Source organism: Psittacula echo, assembly GCF_963264785.1.
Source record: "Psittacula echo genome assembly, chromosome: 1".
In the NCBI taxonomy this organism is placed as follows: Eukaryota; Metazoa; Chordata; class Aves; order Psittaciformes; family Psittacidae; genus Psittacula; species Psittacula echo.
The window spans coordinates 86,595,177-86,610,061 of record NC_137735.1 but is presented as its reverse complement, the minus strand read 5'-3'; the positions used below and the strand labels follow the sequence as shown (position 1 = coordinate 86,610,061).

At 49.5% G+C, this 14,885-nt stretch overlaps 1 protein-coding gene across 9 annotated transcripts in view; it reads left to right on the top strand.

The window, feature by feature from the left end:
- Positions 1-9,834, top strand: part of ZC3H7B (zinc finger CCCH-type containing 7B) — a 52,466-nt gene extending 42,632 nt beyond the window's left edge. For all 9 annotated transcript variants that reach the window (XM_080625401.1, XM_080625402.1, XM_080625399.1 and 6 more), the window contains 5 exons: positions 665-770; positions 2,139-2,247; positions 3,967-4,100; positions 4,860-5,023; positions 5,781-9,834. In XM_080625401.1, the coding sequence (XP_080481527.1) occupies positions 665-770; positions 2,139-2,247; positions 3,967-4,100; positions 4,860-5,023; positions 5,781-5,973 (706 nt within the window). In that variant the 3' untranslated portion in view covers positions 5,974-9,834. The remainder of the gene's footprint in view (positions 1-664; positions 771-2,138; positions 2,248-3,966; positions 4,101-4,859; positions 5,024-5,780) is intronic.
- The last annotated feature ends 5,051 nt before the right edge of the window (positions 9,835-14,885 follow it).

Sequence of the window (14,885 nt, the reverse complement as noted above, 5' to 3'; positions counted from 1 at the left end):
ATTGGGCTTCACATCTCATAACACAAGCCGCAAAGGCACAGTCCAGCATCCTATTGCAAATGTAAGCCATTTGTTGAACAAAAGACAGAAGCAGCAGTTGCTGGAAGAGGTGAGCAGGTGAGGATCGCTTCCTGGAATGGGAAGGACAGCACCTCTTTGTGCAGCTGCTGAGCTGAGCTTGAGGTTTTGCCCAGGGTATCTCCTGGTGATCACTTGCTGGAGCTGCAGGAGAATTGGTACTTCCTGGCACCTGTTCATAAAACAGTGCTTGTAATGACTTGCATTTCTACTACATCTTTCAGGCAGAAAATATTCCCAAATTTTTTTCATGGATCTGTTTGCACAAGAATTGGCTGTGTAGAAGGGTGGAAAGCAGCTGTTTAGTAATCCTTGAAGATGCCCTGTAAGACTTGGGGAAGACTTTAGTGACTTTAAGAGAAGAGATACCCCAGGAAATATGTGGCACATACAAGGAAAAATCCTCCTAAACACCCTTCTTGAGGCTTCTCTATCACAGATGTGCATGTCTAGGAATAGCTGAATAGTGAAGTGACAAGCTGGACAGGAGGATCTGGTCATCTCTCAGTATTTAAGAGTCCCTGAGGAAAACAAAGCTTTGTTCTGCTCTTCCTTTGCCTCTCTTGATTTATTCTCTGGTTTTCAGTTGGACAAAGGAACGTCGCGTCCTGCTGGTGATGTCCAAAGCAAAGAAGAAGTGGGTGTCTGTCCGACCACTGCCTTCCATCCGCAACTTCCCACAGCAGTATGATGTAAGCCCCATGCCTGGCACAGCCAGGTGCCCCTTCCTCTTCCCTCTCACCATGGTGCAGTGCTTTGAGGGCTGGTCCCTTGGAGACCTGGTAGGAATGCAAGCATGTGTTGGCTGAGGTGGAAAGGAAGGACAGACTGATGGCATCAAGATTTCAAACACATCCAGCAAAAGGGTGGAGCAGAAAGAGGAGCAGCACCTGTTTAAACCACTTTGCACACATATGGGAGTTTCTGACATTGCTATTAATGCAGTGACCATCTCAAGAAGTGGATGGCATGGGGTTTGGGAATGCAATTTGATTCTCGCTTTAGGTCAGGGTTTCTCAATGTGGGTGAGAGGCGAAACGGAGCACTTGAGAGGCCTTGTCTCTATGGCTGTGCTGCTGTAGATTGTGAAACTGCCTCATAGTGTATTTTGACAGCAGAACTGAGAACTCGGCTAAAATGCCATGTTCTTTGAGAGCTACAGATACTCAATCTCCAACCCCAGCCCCAAATACAGCAATTGATAGTTTCTCTCTTCCTTTCCTTTCTCCCTGAAAGTAGAAGGCACCTCTCCTCCTACCCTATGGGATCTGCTGGTCCCTAGTCCATGGGCAGGTGCAAGGCCTTGAGCACTCTCCAGTTGTAGGGCAGTTGCTAGAAGCTGGTGTGAGGGAACAGGAGTTAGTTATAGCTGCTACAGCAGGCAACAAGCCAGCAGGTGAGTCACAGATCATGCAGCAAAGCAGTTTGAGTGTGCGTTGCCTGAGCTCCCACCCAGCCCCAGCCAGAGAGGAGCAGCGTTGTCTTCTCTCCCCAGGTGTGAATGGGCAAGCTGGTGTCCACACTGGTGTCCTTCTCTGGTGACAGGACTGGGGGAGAAGGAACCATCAGTAAACACGATGCTCAGAAAGCTGCTCATTTTCCCTGGCAATGATGTTGTTGGTAGCAGTGAGGTAGAGTTGTGTGTGCAATAGCGTGGTCTGAGCAACCTGTAAGGCCACTCTTCATCCACTTGGAAATGGGTGGACAACGGAGCACCTTTTGGGATCAGCAACTTGACCAGCAGGAGGCAACATTGGGTCCATCCAGGTTGCTCCCTGCTGCCTCACCCAGGGCCAGCACTGAGTGTACCTGCACCCAGTCACCTTGGCAATGGCAACAAGAGAGAGGCCAGGGGCTGAACTGAGCTACCCACATGTTTATAGGGAAACTTACCCTTCATGTCATCATTGAGGAAAAGAAACTCATGAGTTAACATACGGAGGGTCCAGTTTGCAACCTCTCCTGTGTGCAATTTAATGCCCCAGCTGTTTTTCTGAACCCACTTTTACCTTTAGCAAGGAGTGTTTGTGCAGATGCTAACTTTTGCTCTCTTTCACCAGTTGTGTATCCATGCACAAAATGGCAGGAAATGCCAGTATGTGGGCAACTGCTCCTTCGCCCACAGCCCTGAGGAGAGAGACATGTGGACCTTCATGAAGGAAAATAAAAGTGAGTGGGGGAAACACGGACCAGAGAGTCTGGGAAGAGGGAAGAGGGCATTTGGGCAATGAATGCAGGGTTTGTTAGGATGTATTCTTGCCAGCAGAGAGCTGGACAGAGCTGGTACCATGAGCTTTGGTGGGATTATGGGGCAGGTCTGTCTATAGTAATTTAGAGCTGCTCTTTTCTGAAACATACATGTATATATCTTGAGTCCCTCGCTTTGGACTAGTGCACACTGGTTCCATGTCTTGCACTGCTCCATTGCTGCCCTTCCTTTCTGCAGCTTGTTGAATCCATGCTGTGCTGTCCCTCTGGTTGCCTGTACTGTCCCAGGCCTGACTCCGTATGGAGCTCTGCCAAAGCACCCGTCCTGACCTGTAGCTGCTCCTGTATCTTTCTTGTCTGTCTTGTATCTGCCTTAGCTTTCTTGCTCATTTCTGCTCCTATCCCTTCCTCCTGGGCTGTGGCACTCCCTGCTCATGGCATTGTATTCATTGGATTGGATTTGAGATCCCGAATGAGAACGTCGTTGAGTGGTGCCTTTGTGGAGTGGTTTGTCTGGAGTTAATTATGGAGGCTCCCAGCTTACCTTCTGTGGGATACCCATGTTCTGGACAGCCAGCTCCCTGGCAGCAATCCTTGTTTATTCAGCCCAACAGTGAGCTGGGAAAAGAGACTCTCTTTGCAAAGCCCAGTTGTCCAGGTGCTCACCTATTTCTGTTGGGAGATGCTGGAAAGCTTGGAGGGTTTCAGGCATGCCCTGAGTTTTTTTCAGTCTTTGCATATGAATGCAGAGTCTTTGCCAGCCAGATGCTGTTACTTGTTGCAGTCCAAGTAATTTTGTTATTGAGGCCTTTAAAGCACATCAGACCAGTCTGGGTGTGTTTGCTCAAGCAGGAAGGTGAATCTTCGCATGACAAGAGTTGTTTCAGTTTGGGGGAATTTGCATTCATTATCCCAAATTGCCACAAGTTCCTCAATTACCCATTTAGAAAGGACTAAGTCACTACCAACACACTTACAGCATCATGTTGGTGCTGCAAACATTTGTTTCCATAGCCTCTCTCAGGAGAAAAGAGGAGAAAAAGGAGATGTGCACTCAAAGCTTCCACCCAAAATTTCCCTTCCCACTAGTGTGCTGAGTGGCTTTTAAAACAAAAGCACCAAGAGACATCTACTGCAGTCCTCTGGGCAGGTTTTGAACTTGGGGCAAGCTATCATTAGGTCTTCTTCCCCTCCCCAGTGTTTCCTGTAGCCAGCTTGCTTAAGGCCTCTCCTCCCTCTCAAGTGCTGAGTATGAAGCACTTAGAGGCTTAGGGAAAAGGAACCGGTCTGAATCCAGCCCCTGCCTTCGCTCCTTGGCTGGAGTGAGATGTCTGCTGAGTCAAGCAGCATCAGGCCTGATGGAGAACCAGCTGGTGAGGGAAATCCATGGAGATCTTGGGGCACTTCCCCTCCTTACCGAACACTCTGTATAGCTCAAGCTGTCAAGGTTGCCACTTGACTCACAGAAGACACCTACCCCATGTGGTCGTGGTGCGAACTTGGTTCCTCTCCCCAGGGGTCTGATCTGAGGAGGTGACGTGGGGCCTCCCAAGCCTTCAGTGTGGTGGCTGGTGCTGCTGCAGAGGACGGGGAGGGAAGGGAAGGGCTGCCCCAGTGTTTGTCCTGTAGTTTGTGTGCAGTGCGGGAGGTTGAGTGACCTCGTGGATCGCCTTTGTGCAGTACTAGATATGCAGCAGACCTACGACATGTGGCTGAAGAAACACAATCCTGGGAAGCCTGGAGAGGGGACACCACTCACCTCGCGAGAAGGGGAGAAACAGATCCAGATGCCCACTGACTATGCTGACATCATGGTAATCAGCTCATCTCTTACCTTTTATCCCTCCTCCTCTGTGCTGACAGCCTGCCCCTCCCCAGTACTCCAGGTGTGAGACAGCAGGAGCTGCATTGCTTTTGTGGGAAAGATCTTGTGCTAATGTAGGTTAGGTGGGCAGCTTGGAGCAGCACAGCAAGGGCAGCATAGATGAGGTGGAAAGAGATTGACCTGGCATCAGTAAGGCTCTGCAATGGGTTTTCTGTTAATCCTCGAGTCAGTAGGAGTCTACCTTAGGTTCCCTTTTGCGTGGGCTCAGCCTCTCCACAAGGTTCCTACCGGCTCCTAGGAAAGCTGGGAAAGTCATTGCTGGCCTGTTGGAAAAGGTAGAGAAACTTGGAGAAGAACTGGGTTGGGAGCATAGAGGCCTGGGAAAACTAGAGGCAGATATGTCTCCTTAGGCCAGGAGTTGTGAATGGTGTATGAAGAGTCCTGCATTGTCTGTGCTCCTGGGTGCCATCAGCAGGGGCATGGGGACCATGTCAGTGAACTGTTCTCTAAGCCTATTTGAGGTGTAGGGTAGATGTTGACAGAGTATCTCCTCTGCTCCCCCTTAGCAGCAGCATGATGTCCTAAAGATGACATGGCAGGGAAGTGTGGGAGGTCTTAGACTGAGTGGAGCTTCCAGGATGCTCTGGAAAGAGAGGGGAAGAGGCAGTGCCAGCATGGGGAAGGCCGGTGGCTGTGGCTGTGACTGTTCATGCACTGACTGGCCCTTTGCCATGTCTGCACCGGTTAGATGGGCTACCACTGCTGGCTCTGCGGGAAGAACAGCAACAGCAAGAAGCAATGGCAGCAGCACATCCAGTCAGAGAAGCACAAGGAGAAGGTCTTCACCTCGGACAGTGACTCCAGCTGCTGGAACTACCGCTTCCCCATGGGTGAATTCCGGCTCTGTGAAAGGTACCGTTGTCTCATCTCCCCTCTGTGCTGCTGCTGCAGGGATGGGGCAACAGGCCCAAGGACCTCATCCTTCCTCCTCCTTCACTCCCTCCGCCTCCTCTCACAGAGTCCCCAGGGACTTCTGCTTGGAGGAGGAGTGAGACTGGCAGGTTTGGGTGACAGTGAGGCTGCAGTTGGATCCCAGGGATGCTCAGCCACTCTACTGAGTGGTAAAAATACATTCCCAAGCACGTCTTTAGAAAAGGAGAGGGGGTTTCATGTCTGCACCTGTGCCCTCCGTAGCCAGGATGCTCTTGGCTCTCTGGCTGCTGAACAGTCTGGTTGGCCCGATCCTTGGGGAATCCCAGGTGCTTTATTAAGTTTGTGCTTTGCACCTTCCAAATCAGTGCCTTGAGGTGTCTTCAGAAGGCTTGTTAGAAGTGCCATTTTGGTTCAAGGGAAGGCTCTGTCTCTCATGGCTACCATGTGGCATTGTGTGGTGGTTTCTCCTCATCCTTGCTGGTCCAGTTCCAGCTCACACTGTTTTGTTCTGTTGACTAAATCCCCTCGTAGACATTGCTGTGTTTGCTGCTCTGTTTCTCTGCACAACCTCCATGTTGCCTTCCCTGGCTGTGCATGGGTTTCTAGGAGAATCATTTAACCCTTAGAAAGCAGAGTTGGCAGCATGTTTCAGTGGGCTCCAAGCGGGTATCCCAGATGGGGAGCAAAAAACCCTGTCCCAGGGGTGCCCTCTTGATCGCTCTCCTTGTGCCGGCAGGTTCCAGAAGAGCAAGACCTGCCCCGAGGGAGAGGAATGCCGCTTTGCCCACGGCCAGGATGAGCTGACAGAGTGGCTGGACCGGAGGGAGGTGCTCAAGCAGAAACTGGCCAAAGCCCGCAAGGACATGCTGCTGTGCCCCAGGGATGACGACTTTGGGAAATACAACTTCCTATTGCGGGATGGCGTATAGTAAGGGATTAGGGGAGAGCCTGTCAGCTGGAGAAACACAGGGCGGGTTTTCCATGGGTGGCAGTAGCAGGGAGAGCGAGGCCTGTGTCTCTCAAAGAGAACTTTTTCTTTTCTTTTGTTTTAAGATTATGAAATGATGATTTATTAGTGGTGAATGAAATCGTGAATTTGATTCTCCTTGGCCAGCGAACACCGTGCTCACCGAGTTTGCGATCCATTTCCTCTCTCTTCTTTCCCTCCAAATTCTCCTTCCTCTTCATCTTCTTGTTTTCACTGTCCTTCATTCAAAGAAACGAATCCAGTCTGAACTGGGCTGCAAATTTGAGAGCTTCTCCTTGTATCATTCTTCTGCCTCTCAGCTCAGGATGTGGCTGCGGAGGCCTGGAGGACAAAGCTGAGAGGAAGGGCCAGACATCTGGTGAAAAGGTGACCATGAAGTTCATGTACTCCTTTTCTCAGTGCTGCAGAGCAAGCCCCACTTAACACTGCTGCGGCTGGCCTGCTCTCCTGGGAGTTCTGTACCAGAAAAATCAGGAATTGAGATGCAAAGAGGGAAAACCACTAGATCTGGCTTAAAACATGTAGACTTAAGCTTCTGCTGTCTGTATTGCCCTGAGGCATCAACTGAGGCTGAAGTAACAGCCGTGTCGTATAAAGACTATAGCTAAGAGCAGCAAAGTAATAAAACCACTTGCAGCAGCAGGAACTGGATTGTAGATGACTTAAGACTGTTTCAGCTGACTGTACTCAGAAAGCAAATTGGTGACTCCTCATTAAGATGTCTTTCTCAGTGCGCAACAGGTTTTGGTTTGTTTTTTTGGCTGGTGTGACTGGTGGCAGTAGGACTGAAGGCATCTAGAAGGTGTAGTGGAGGCTGTGGCACAACCTGTGTCACTGCAGTCTGTGCAGCAGTATTAGTCAGGAGGAAGGCTGTAACCAAAAGGAGCCTGTGTGTCTGTGTTCTCTTGTGTCCTGAAGGGAGGTAGGGAGGTAATGGGGTTCCCTTCTTACTCTGGGTTACTTAGAGCTGCATTTTAACCTGCACTGCCAGAACTGGGGACCTGTTCAAAAGGACAGCAGTGAGCAGCACAGGCAGAGCTTTGCTGATGGGAATCCAGCTGGAAAGATGCTTACCAGCACCAGAGGTCTATCCCCCTTCTTCTCAGAGCTGAGGCAGGGAGCTTGCAGACACACAGTGCAGCCAGGGTGTGACCCAGGGCAGGGGCTGTGGTGGAGCGTGTGGCACAATGGGACCCAGCCATGCACCCGCTCCTGTCTCACCTGATGTGTGCCATCATGGAAAACAGTGATGCTGAGCTCTGGGCCAGGAGTTTTGGCTTTTATACTGGCAGCAGTGAGAGGCAGCACTGCTCTGCATGCCAGCCTTGTCCTTTCTGGTGGTCTCACCCCATAGGCAGTAAAAAGCATGTCTTGTCCTGAGCTTCCCTCTCCTTCTCTCTTCCACAGTCCAGCTGCGCTCTGCAGTTTTGCATGCATGGATGGCACCATCCACTCAAACACAAACACATCTCCTTCCCAGCATTTCTAGGGGATGTATTTTTCATATAGAGTCTCCCAGGACAGCAGGCTCAGAGCCCTTGGGGCTGGCAGTGCTGTATCCGTGGTAAATACAATTTGGCCATGAACTGCTTTGTGCTTTGGCATTGCTGGGTACTCCTTTTCCCTCGCTGCTGTGGGGGCAGCTGCACCTTTTTAAACCAGCCTCCAGGTGGGTCTAGCAGCTCCACTGGGATAGTTATGGCCAGGAGCAGAGTGTGCTGGTCTTGGGTCTTTTCAGAGATACTCTATGCTCTAAGTAAGCTGAATGTGCCCCTGGGCTTAGAATTGGTTAGATTAGAAAAGACCTTGAAGATCATCAAATCCAGCTGTTTACCCTAGGACTGCCAAGTCCACCACTAAACTGTGTCACTAAGCACCACATCTGCACGTCTTTAAAATACCTCCAGGGATGGCAACTCAGCCACTGCCCTGTAGAGCTTATTTCCTGTCCTTTAAAATGTGAATGATGTGAGCTTCCTTTCCCAGCTGTTCAGCACCTTGAGATCTGGTTTGGAAGGGGACAGGACCATAAGATCTGATGATACGCAGGCGGCTCACTGGGAGAGGTGGGGAGAAAAGTGGCTATTTCCATCTCTGCCCATGCGTGGGGAGAAGGACAAGATGGGGAAGGATCTGTAGTGCTGTGCGAGGAGAGAGTGGCGCAGCATCAAACATGGCAGTTTGAGTGGTCAGGTGGTGTATTTTCTCCTCTGCCCTTCACTGTAGCTGTCTGGATCATACCTTCTCCTGGTGCTCCTTGTGCTTAAGTGGTCAGCTTCATAGACAGAGAGAGACAGGGGAGGAGGTTGGCATCAGCTCCCAGGTTGTCTTGCTCTGCTCTTCTCGGGCAGAGATGCCAAGGAAGCTGATCTGGATCGTGGAACATTGGGATGTGTTTTTATTTTAAATCAAAACTGCATCTCTTAGTGTGACTCTAGTGTTCACTGCGCCATGATTTCTCATACAGTAACTTTGTAGGGTACAGAGTGGGTCGCTGTCCCCTCTCCCTGTCGCTCCAGAGGTTTGGATCGGGGCTTAGGCAGGGAGAGGTGTGTGAGGTGAGGTGATGTGAGGGAGGCCCACAGTCATGGGGGTTGCGTCCAGTATCTCTTTATGTTTTCCCTGGTATGATAACCTGGTCTGTGGTGTTGCAGTACTTTGTCACCAGACTTGTTTTAGTGTGTATATATGTGACCCCTCCCATGAAGCATATATACACAGGTATTAAATATATCGCTCTATATAATATTATATGTGTGTGGTATCGAAGGAATCTTTTAAATGAGGGTAAAGGAAAAGGACTCGGGCAAGGAAACGCAGCATCTCCATTTTAAATATGAAGACTTTTATTTTGGTTAGGGAAAGGGAAATAACCAAGAGGGGAGGGTTTATACAGATAGGTATAAACTTTGAGATGGGACAGGTTTCCCTGTTCACGTTCTGAAACCCCCTAGGATGCCCTCGCAGTCCTATCTCGATGGCAGAGGATTATACTGCTAGCTAGCGAGTAAAGTTTTAATGGTAAAGGCTTTGCTTATATTATTTAAAGGGCAGGAAGCTTCACACTTGACTTCCCAGGCTGGCTTTACCAAGCCCAGACAGTTTTCTTCAGCACGTTATATACTCTTAGCAGAGCTGCAGAAAAACCACGCGTTGTAGGGCTGCTGACCCTGTGACAGCTCTCTCTTCTTCATTCACGTGAGAGAAAAAGATTTCGCAGCACAGAACCAAAGTCGAGGGTTATTAACAAAACAAGTGATGGTTTAATTTTATAACATTAGAAGAAAATCTCATATCCTGTAAAATAACCCCAGACGCACACACTTGCTCAGAGCAGGGGCTTGTCAAATGCTGAAGGACTTAGTGAAAATCTTTTCCCAAATCCTTTGGTAGGGGCAGGGATTTCAGTGACACTGGTGTTGGAGCTGACCTGACCTTCACAGGGGGAAGTATAAAACCAAAAAATACCCTACTTAGCGTGTATGAAACTGTATGTCAAAAATGGAAGAGTTTTAGCAAGTGAGAGGAAAAGATAGCAAGGGGATGCTGCAGTTCTGAGCTGGGTAGTAATGACTTCGAGTCCTTTAATATGTCTTTGTATTAATATAATTTAAGAATACCACGCTTTACTATTAAAAAAGAACTTAGTATCTTTCATAAGGTCTAGTATCAAGATAATAATGTAGATGTTTTAACAACATTTTTGGTTTTGTTCTTAAAGAAATAAATAAATAAAACCCAACAACCAAACTTGCTTCTTTTAGCCTTTGTAATAGAAAATAAAAGTGTGCACTTTAAACCCTCTCCTGATCCAGTGTGTGTTTGCATTTTTCAAATGCCCTGCTTTTTGTGCTGGTTTCAGGTTTCCCTGCTGTAAGGAGGGAAGCAAAGGGAACACTTGAAGCACTGGATTGCTTTTGCTTTCTCCCATCTTTTAAGTATAAGCTACTGCTGTTCTTGCTGAGTGGAAAATTGCCTCTTCATGCATTAAGAGATTCTGCAGTTCTCCATCAGGTGCACAGTTCTTGTGAGCTTTAGGTGTATTTAAGACTTTTTCTATTTTTCATTCCCCCAAGGATCAAGAATCTATATGCTCTGCATTAGCACAGTTTCAGGTGTTTGGGTAACCCGTGTTTTGAAACCTCCAGTAATCAGGTCTTGTCATCACCTTCACTTAGAGGTTGTTCCAGTGTGTAGGCTGCTCTGTTCAACTGGATCAGCCAGTTCTTTTGCCCACCAGTGTGTTCCCTGCTTTGCCCTACCCACCGAGTCATAGGCAGTGTCTGTGCAGATCCCCCTGCAGAGGATGCTGTGCAGTGCTGGTTGCATCTGGGGGAACAGATCAAGGTGAAAACATTTATTAATAAAACTACTTTCTTAATTTTTCAAATCCATCTCAATACAGATTGATCTGGATTCCTGATGAAGCCAAAACTGGAGATGTGCAAAGACAAGGGGGTCCCATGGAGACACCCTGCTGCCACTGCATAAACTGACTGTGTGACCAGAAGGTGATCTGCAGCCAGACCTGAGGAGAGGAGATTTATGATGCATCTCCCCCATGTGCCTAGCTACAGCCACAAGGACTGATGTCCTTCTGGTCAAAGGAGAGGCCTGAATACAAGCTTGTAGTGCAGAGGGAATGAGGACCCAGTGCACTTCTAAGGTGCATCTACACAATGTGAGAGGCATTAGTTCTATGCTCCAAAGATGATTGAGGTCATGCTGGCAAGAGTGAGGGTAGTTTTCCAGTACAATAGGGAGCAAACTGCGAGGCAGACAAAGCATGAAGAGAAAAACGACAGTGTTTTCCTTGCAGGTTTGATGTAAACCCCTTCTCACTGGCAGTTCTTCATTGAAGAAAATAAACTTGTATTTTGAAGAGTCAGGGAAAGGAGTGGTGATTTCAGTACTCAGATCCTCACAGGAACTTCAGCAGATACAAAGTCAAGGGGACAAGCTCCAGCTCGCCCTGGAAGGATCCAGGTCCAGTGGGGAATTGGGAGTAGCAGCGTAAAGACTCATGAGAGATAGGAGGATGGCTTTATCCTAAAGACCTTTAATGGCATCACACAGCAGCCTGGCAGAGGGTTTGCCTTGCCAAGCATGCAAGCTGCAGATAAGATTCCCAAGCAATTCTGTGAATGAGTCTGTCTGCCCACACTATAGGGGAACGTTTCTGGGCAGTGACAGCAGGTGGTGCAAATGCTGTCATCACTCTTAATTGTGTCGCTGCAGCTGTTGCAACCAACAACAGCATCATGTTGTGTTGTGTCTTGTGTATGGAGAGCAGCAGAGCTCCTGTCCTGCAGGAGCTGTAACCTGGGGAGCAGTGCTGGCCACTGGCTGGGGTGGAAGGCACAGAGGAGGTAACACTGTGGAGCACTTTGGGCTCCCTGGAAAGCCATGGGCACTGTTCAGAGCTCTGCAGCATGTGTCATCCAGCTTCAACCCTTTCTCCTCAGGATGGGAGGGGACAGGATGGGGCCCATCCATTCCCAATAACCTCCCTCCCTCCCCAGCTTTATTGTCTCCTCCTGCTTCTCTGTGGGTCCCCTTCCAGGCAGGAGCAGGAGGTTCTGGTGTTTCCTGAAAGCAGATCCAGATGCAGTAAGAAGAGTGGAGATGAGGAGAGATGACAGCTCTGTCCGACTGCTTCCCCACTGTAACAGTCCTGGCGCTGGCAGCTCCCAAGACTGCCCCTTTCAGGGGTTCTCCTCTCTGCAGTTTAGCTTATGGATGGCGGCACCCCAAGAAATTCTTACTTTCTCCTGAGAGCTTTGGAAGGCACAGAAACTGCACAGAGTCCCGGGAAATAGACTCATTCATTACAAGCTGGATTAATCCTTCCAAAAATGACACTTACCCAGGGCTAGAATGGAAATCTCTAAACCCAGATGCCAGAGTAGGTTTGGCTTGCTTGGAACTGGAAAAATAATGCTGGAGGTGCTCTTTGGTGTATTTCCCTTGTTCTCTGTGGATTTCCTCTGTCTGCCTTAGCTGTGCGCTTTGGGTAGTGCTGGGGCCCTCCAGCAGACGTTTGGGAAGAGTGAAGCGCTGCATAGTTTCTCTAATTGAATACCAACGCATGCTCCCCCGTCTGTACCTCAGCAAAGCTCAGAGGCAGTGAGGGAGAGTCCTGCTTCCACGGGAGTGAGATAGCCTCAGCTTTCCTCAGCCAAACGGGTTGAGTGTAACTGCAGCAGGACCAGACGTTGCTGTGGTGGGGGTTCAGTAGAAGCAGTGTTTCAAAAGAAGCTCTTGGCAGGCTGGATCTTCTCTTGTTCGAGACCATTCATATCTTGGCTTTGGGGGATCAGCAGCAGCCAAACTGCCCATGCTTCTTGGAGGACAGGTTGTTTTCTTCAGTCCTACATGTATTCCCCAGGCTCAGCTGACCCCTGTATCAATCCATCAAGCTCTGACCTCTTGGACTATGACGCTGCAGGATCCCTGCTCCTGCCGGGAGGCACGTCATTCCCTGGGGAGGTGACTGAGCCTGGGAAGGGAGAGCCAAGGGACGGCCGAGGTCCTTACAGCCAACTTCGTTTTGAGAAGGAAGCAGCCAAAGCAGCATGTGTCTTCCTTGCTGTCCCACCCAGTGGTCTCCCATAGACCCTGGCAGAGGCCCAGCAATCACTGTCCTTGGATTTCTCCATCCTGCTTTAAACACCTCGGTTTATTGCTGATCTTGGCACCTCCTGGGCCCCGTTTCCTGCCAAGGCTTGTTCAGAGATCTCCCAAAGCCAGCTCTGCCCAGGCTTCCAGTGTTTCCAGAGCAGGGAAATGCACAAAGGCAGCTCTAGGTGTCCTTCCTGCCGAGGGCAGCACAACTCCTGGTGATCCCAAGAGCCTTTCTCACTTTTCTCCCTGCCTAGCACCTAGTTTTCCAGCAAATGGCACCTCACAAAGGAAGGCCACGTGCAGAGAAGTAGAGCTGCCACGTGAGCAGTCTTGAGAAGGGGGAGATGTCTTGGCCGGGGGGGGGGTGGGTGTGTGGGGAAGCAAAGCTCATTAGCTTTTTGGCACTCCTTTGGGGGTATTAGTTTTTAGAAATCCTTTCACCTCAGGTGGGAGGGGAGGTGCAGGTGCCTCCATCCACCCAACTGCGCCGCACACTCGGCAATCCAAGCACTGCTGCTCCACGTAGGGAGAAGGGCACGCACGGACACATACGTAGGAGTACGCATGTGGCACCCTGCCTTGGGAAGGGGCAGCTCCTTCAGAGGTGGGGCCTGCTGCTGCCATTCTGGGTATTCTTGCTGCTCTGTAGATACCTGTTGCCACCAGCAGCAGCACCTCAACCCTGTAGAAGACAAGGTGGTGGGATGCAGGGCAAGCGTCCTTTGAGAAAGGCCATGGTGAAACTCAGCCTGCTGGGCCCTGCACAGGTGAAAAACATCCCTATCAAACCAAATGCACTACACAAAGAAAGAGTTAAACCTGAAAGCTGTCAGTGGAGTGTGCATTCGTCCTCAGACCTAGTACAAGAACAAAAACCAGTGATGGATGTCTGCAAAGAGGCAGAGAAGGAGGGATAATACTGTTGTGTAAGCTTTGTGTCCTTAGAAAATCAGACAAAAAATGGGTTTTATTTTCTTTCCATTAGATAATCAAGCCAAGCTTTCATCGCATTGGAGGAAGCTAACAGCCATTAGTAACAGTAACCAGTAAAGACTTTCTCTGGTCAAGTGTCACTGCTGCTGGTGGGTTCCCCACGGGCTGTGCTTTCAGAAACAACTAAGTTCCCTTCTGTAATGGTGGTCTCAGAAGCCGGTGTGCAGCCAAGTGCCGCCACCAAGTACAAGATCCACAGCAACAATCTGCAGGAGTTCTGACCAAGGAGGCACCCAGGTGTGCCACCGTCTCTTGTTTTGGGTCTGAGGGTCCAGGAGGACCCTGCCAAGACATCAGTAGGAGGGGAGGTAGTGCAAAGGCAGCTCCAGAAACTTTGGGTGTGGCTCTTTGAAGGAGTTGAGGGAGCACTCCTGATGCTGAGGGAAAGGTGGCAACTTGGATTGATGCACAGGCTGATAATCCAAAATGCTAAGTGACTGGGTGATCTGTAAGGTCCCTTCTAACATATTCCATGATTCTATGAATTTCCACTCAGTGAACTTAATCTTCTGAAGCCATAAGTGTCAGTCAATTGCTGCAGCAGCTGCTGTGAAGCCCTTGGGTTCCTCCAAACATGTAGTCAGATGTTTTTCCAGCTTTCAGGACAAGTTTGAGCCTGGGGCAAAACCAGGAGGTCCAGCTGCACCTGGCATTGGGCAGCTACCACACTCCCAATCACTTTACCTAGGCATATATGATGGTAGCTGTCCCAAATGTTAGTGATACCAGCCAGTATGGACCAGAAGATTCTGGGAAAGGACGTGGACCTCCTGGCTGGCAGGCAGTTCTTCCAGGAGGGAGACATGCAATGACTTCTCTTGCTGCCAGCAGCCAGGATGCACTGACTGGTCTGCAGGGGCTGTCTGCTGGCTCCAGCTTTGGGTGGCTGGAGAACCCCTGGAGTTAGTAGGGGACTATTCTCCCTGAATGGCCTCACCACTGATGGTTATCACTGGCTGGTTTCTTATGTTCTCCCTGGGGAACAGGGAGGAGCAAACAACAGGGAAAATCCCAAGAGTTTGTAGTATAGTTCTATCATAATTAAGAATTCTGCCAAAGCATCTACTGTGTGATTTCTGAGCCTGATTAGATTGGGATCTAGATCATGAAACTACCCCAGCTAATCTGAAATTCCCAACACCCAACCTGGCTAGGTAATTCTTTCTTTTTGTTTTCTATTGGGTTGAATCAAATGCATTTTCTGAGTGAGCAAAACCCTATCACTTTTTAAAACCT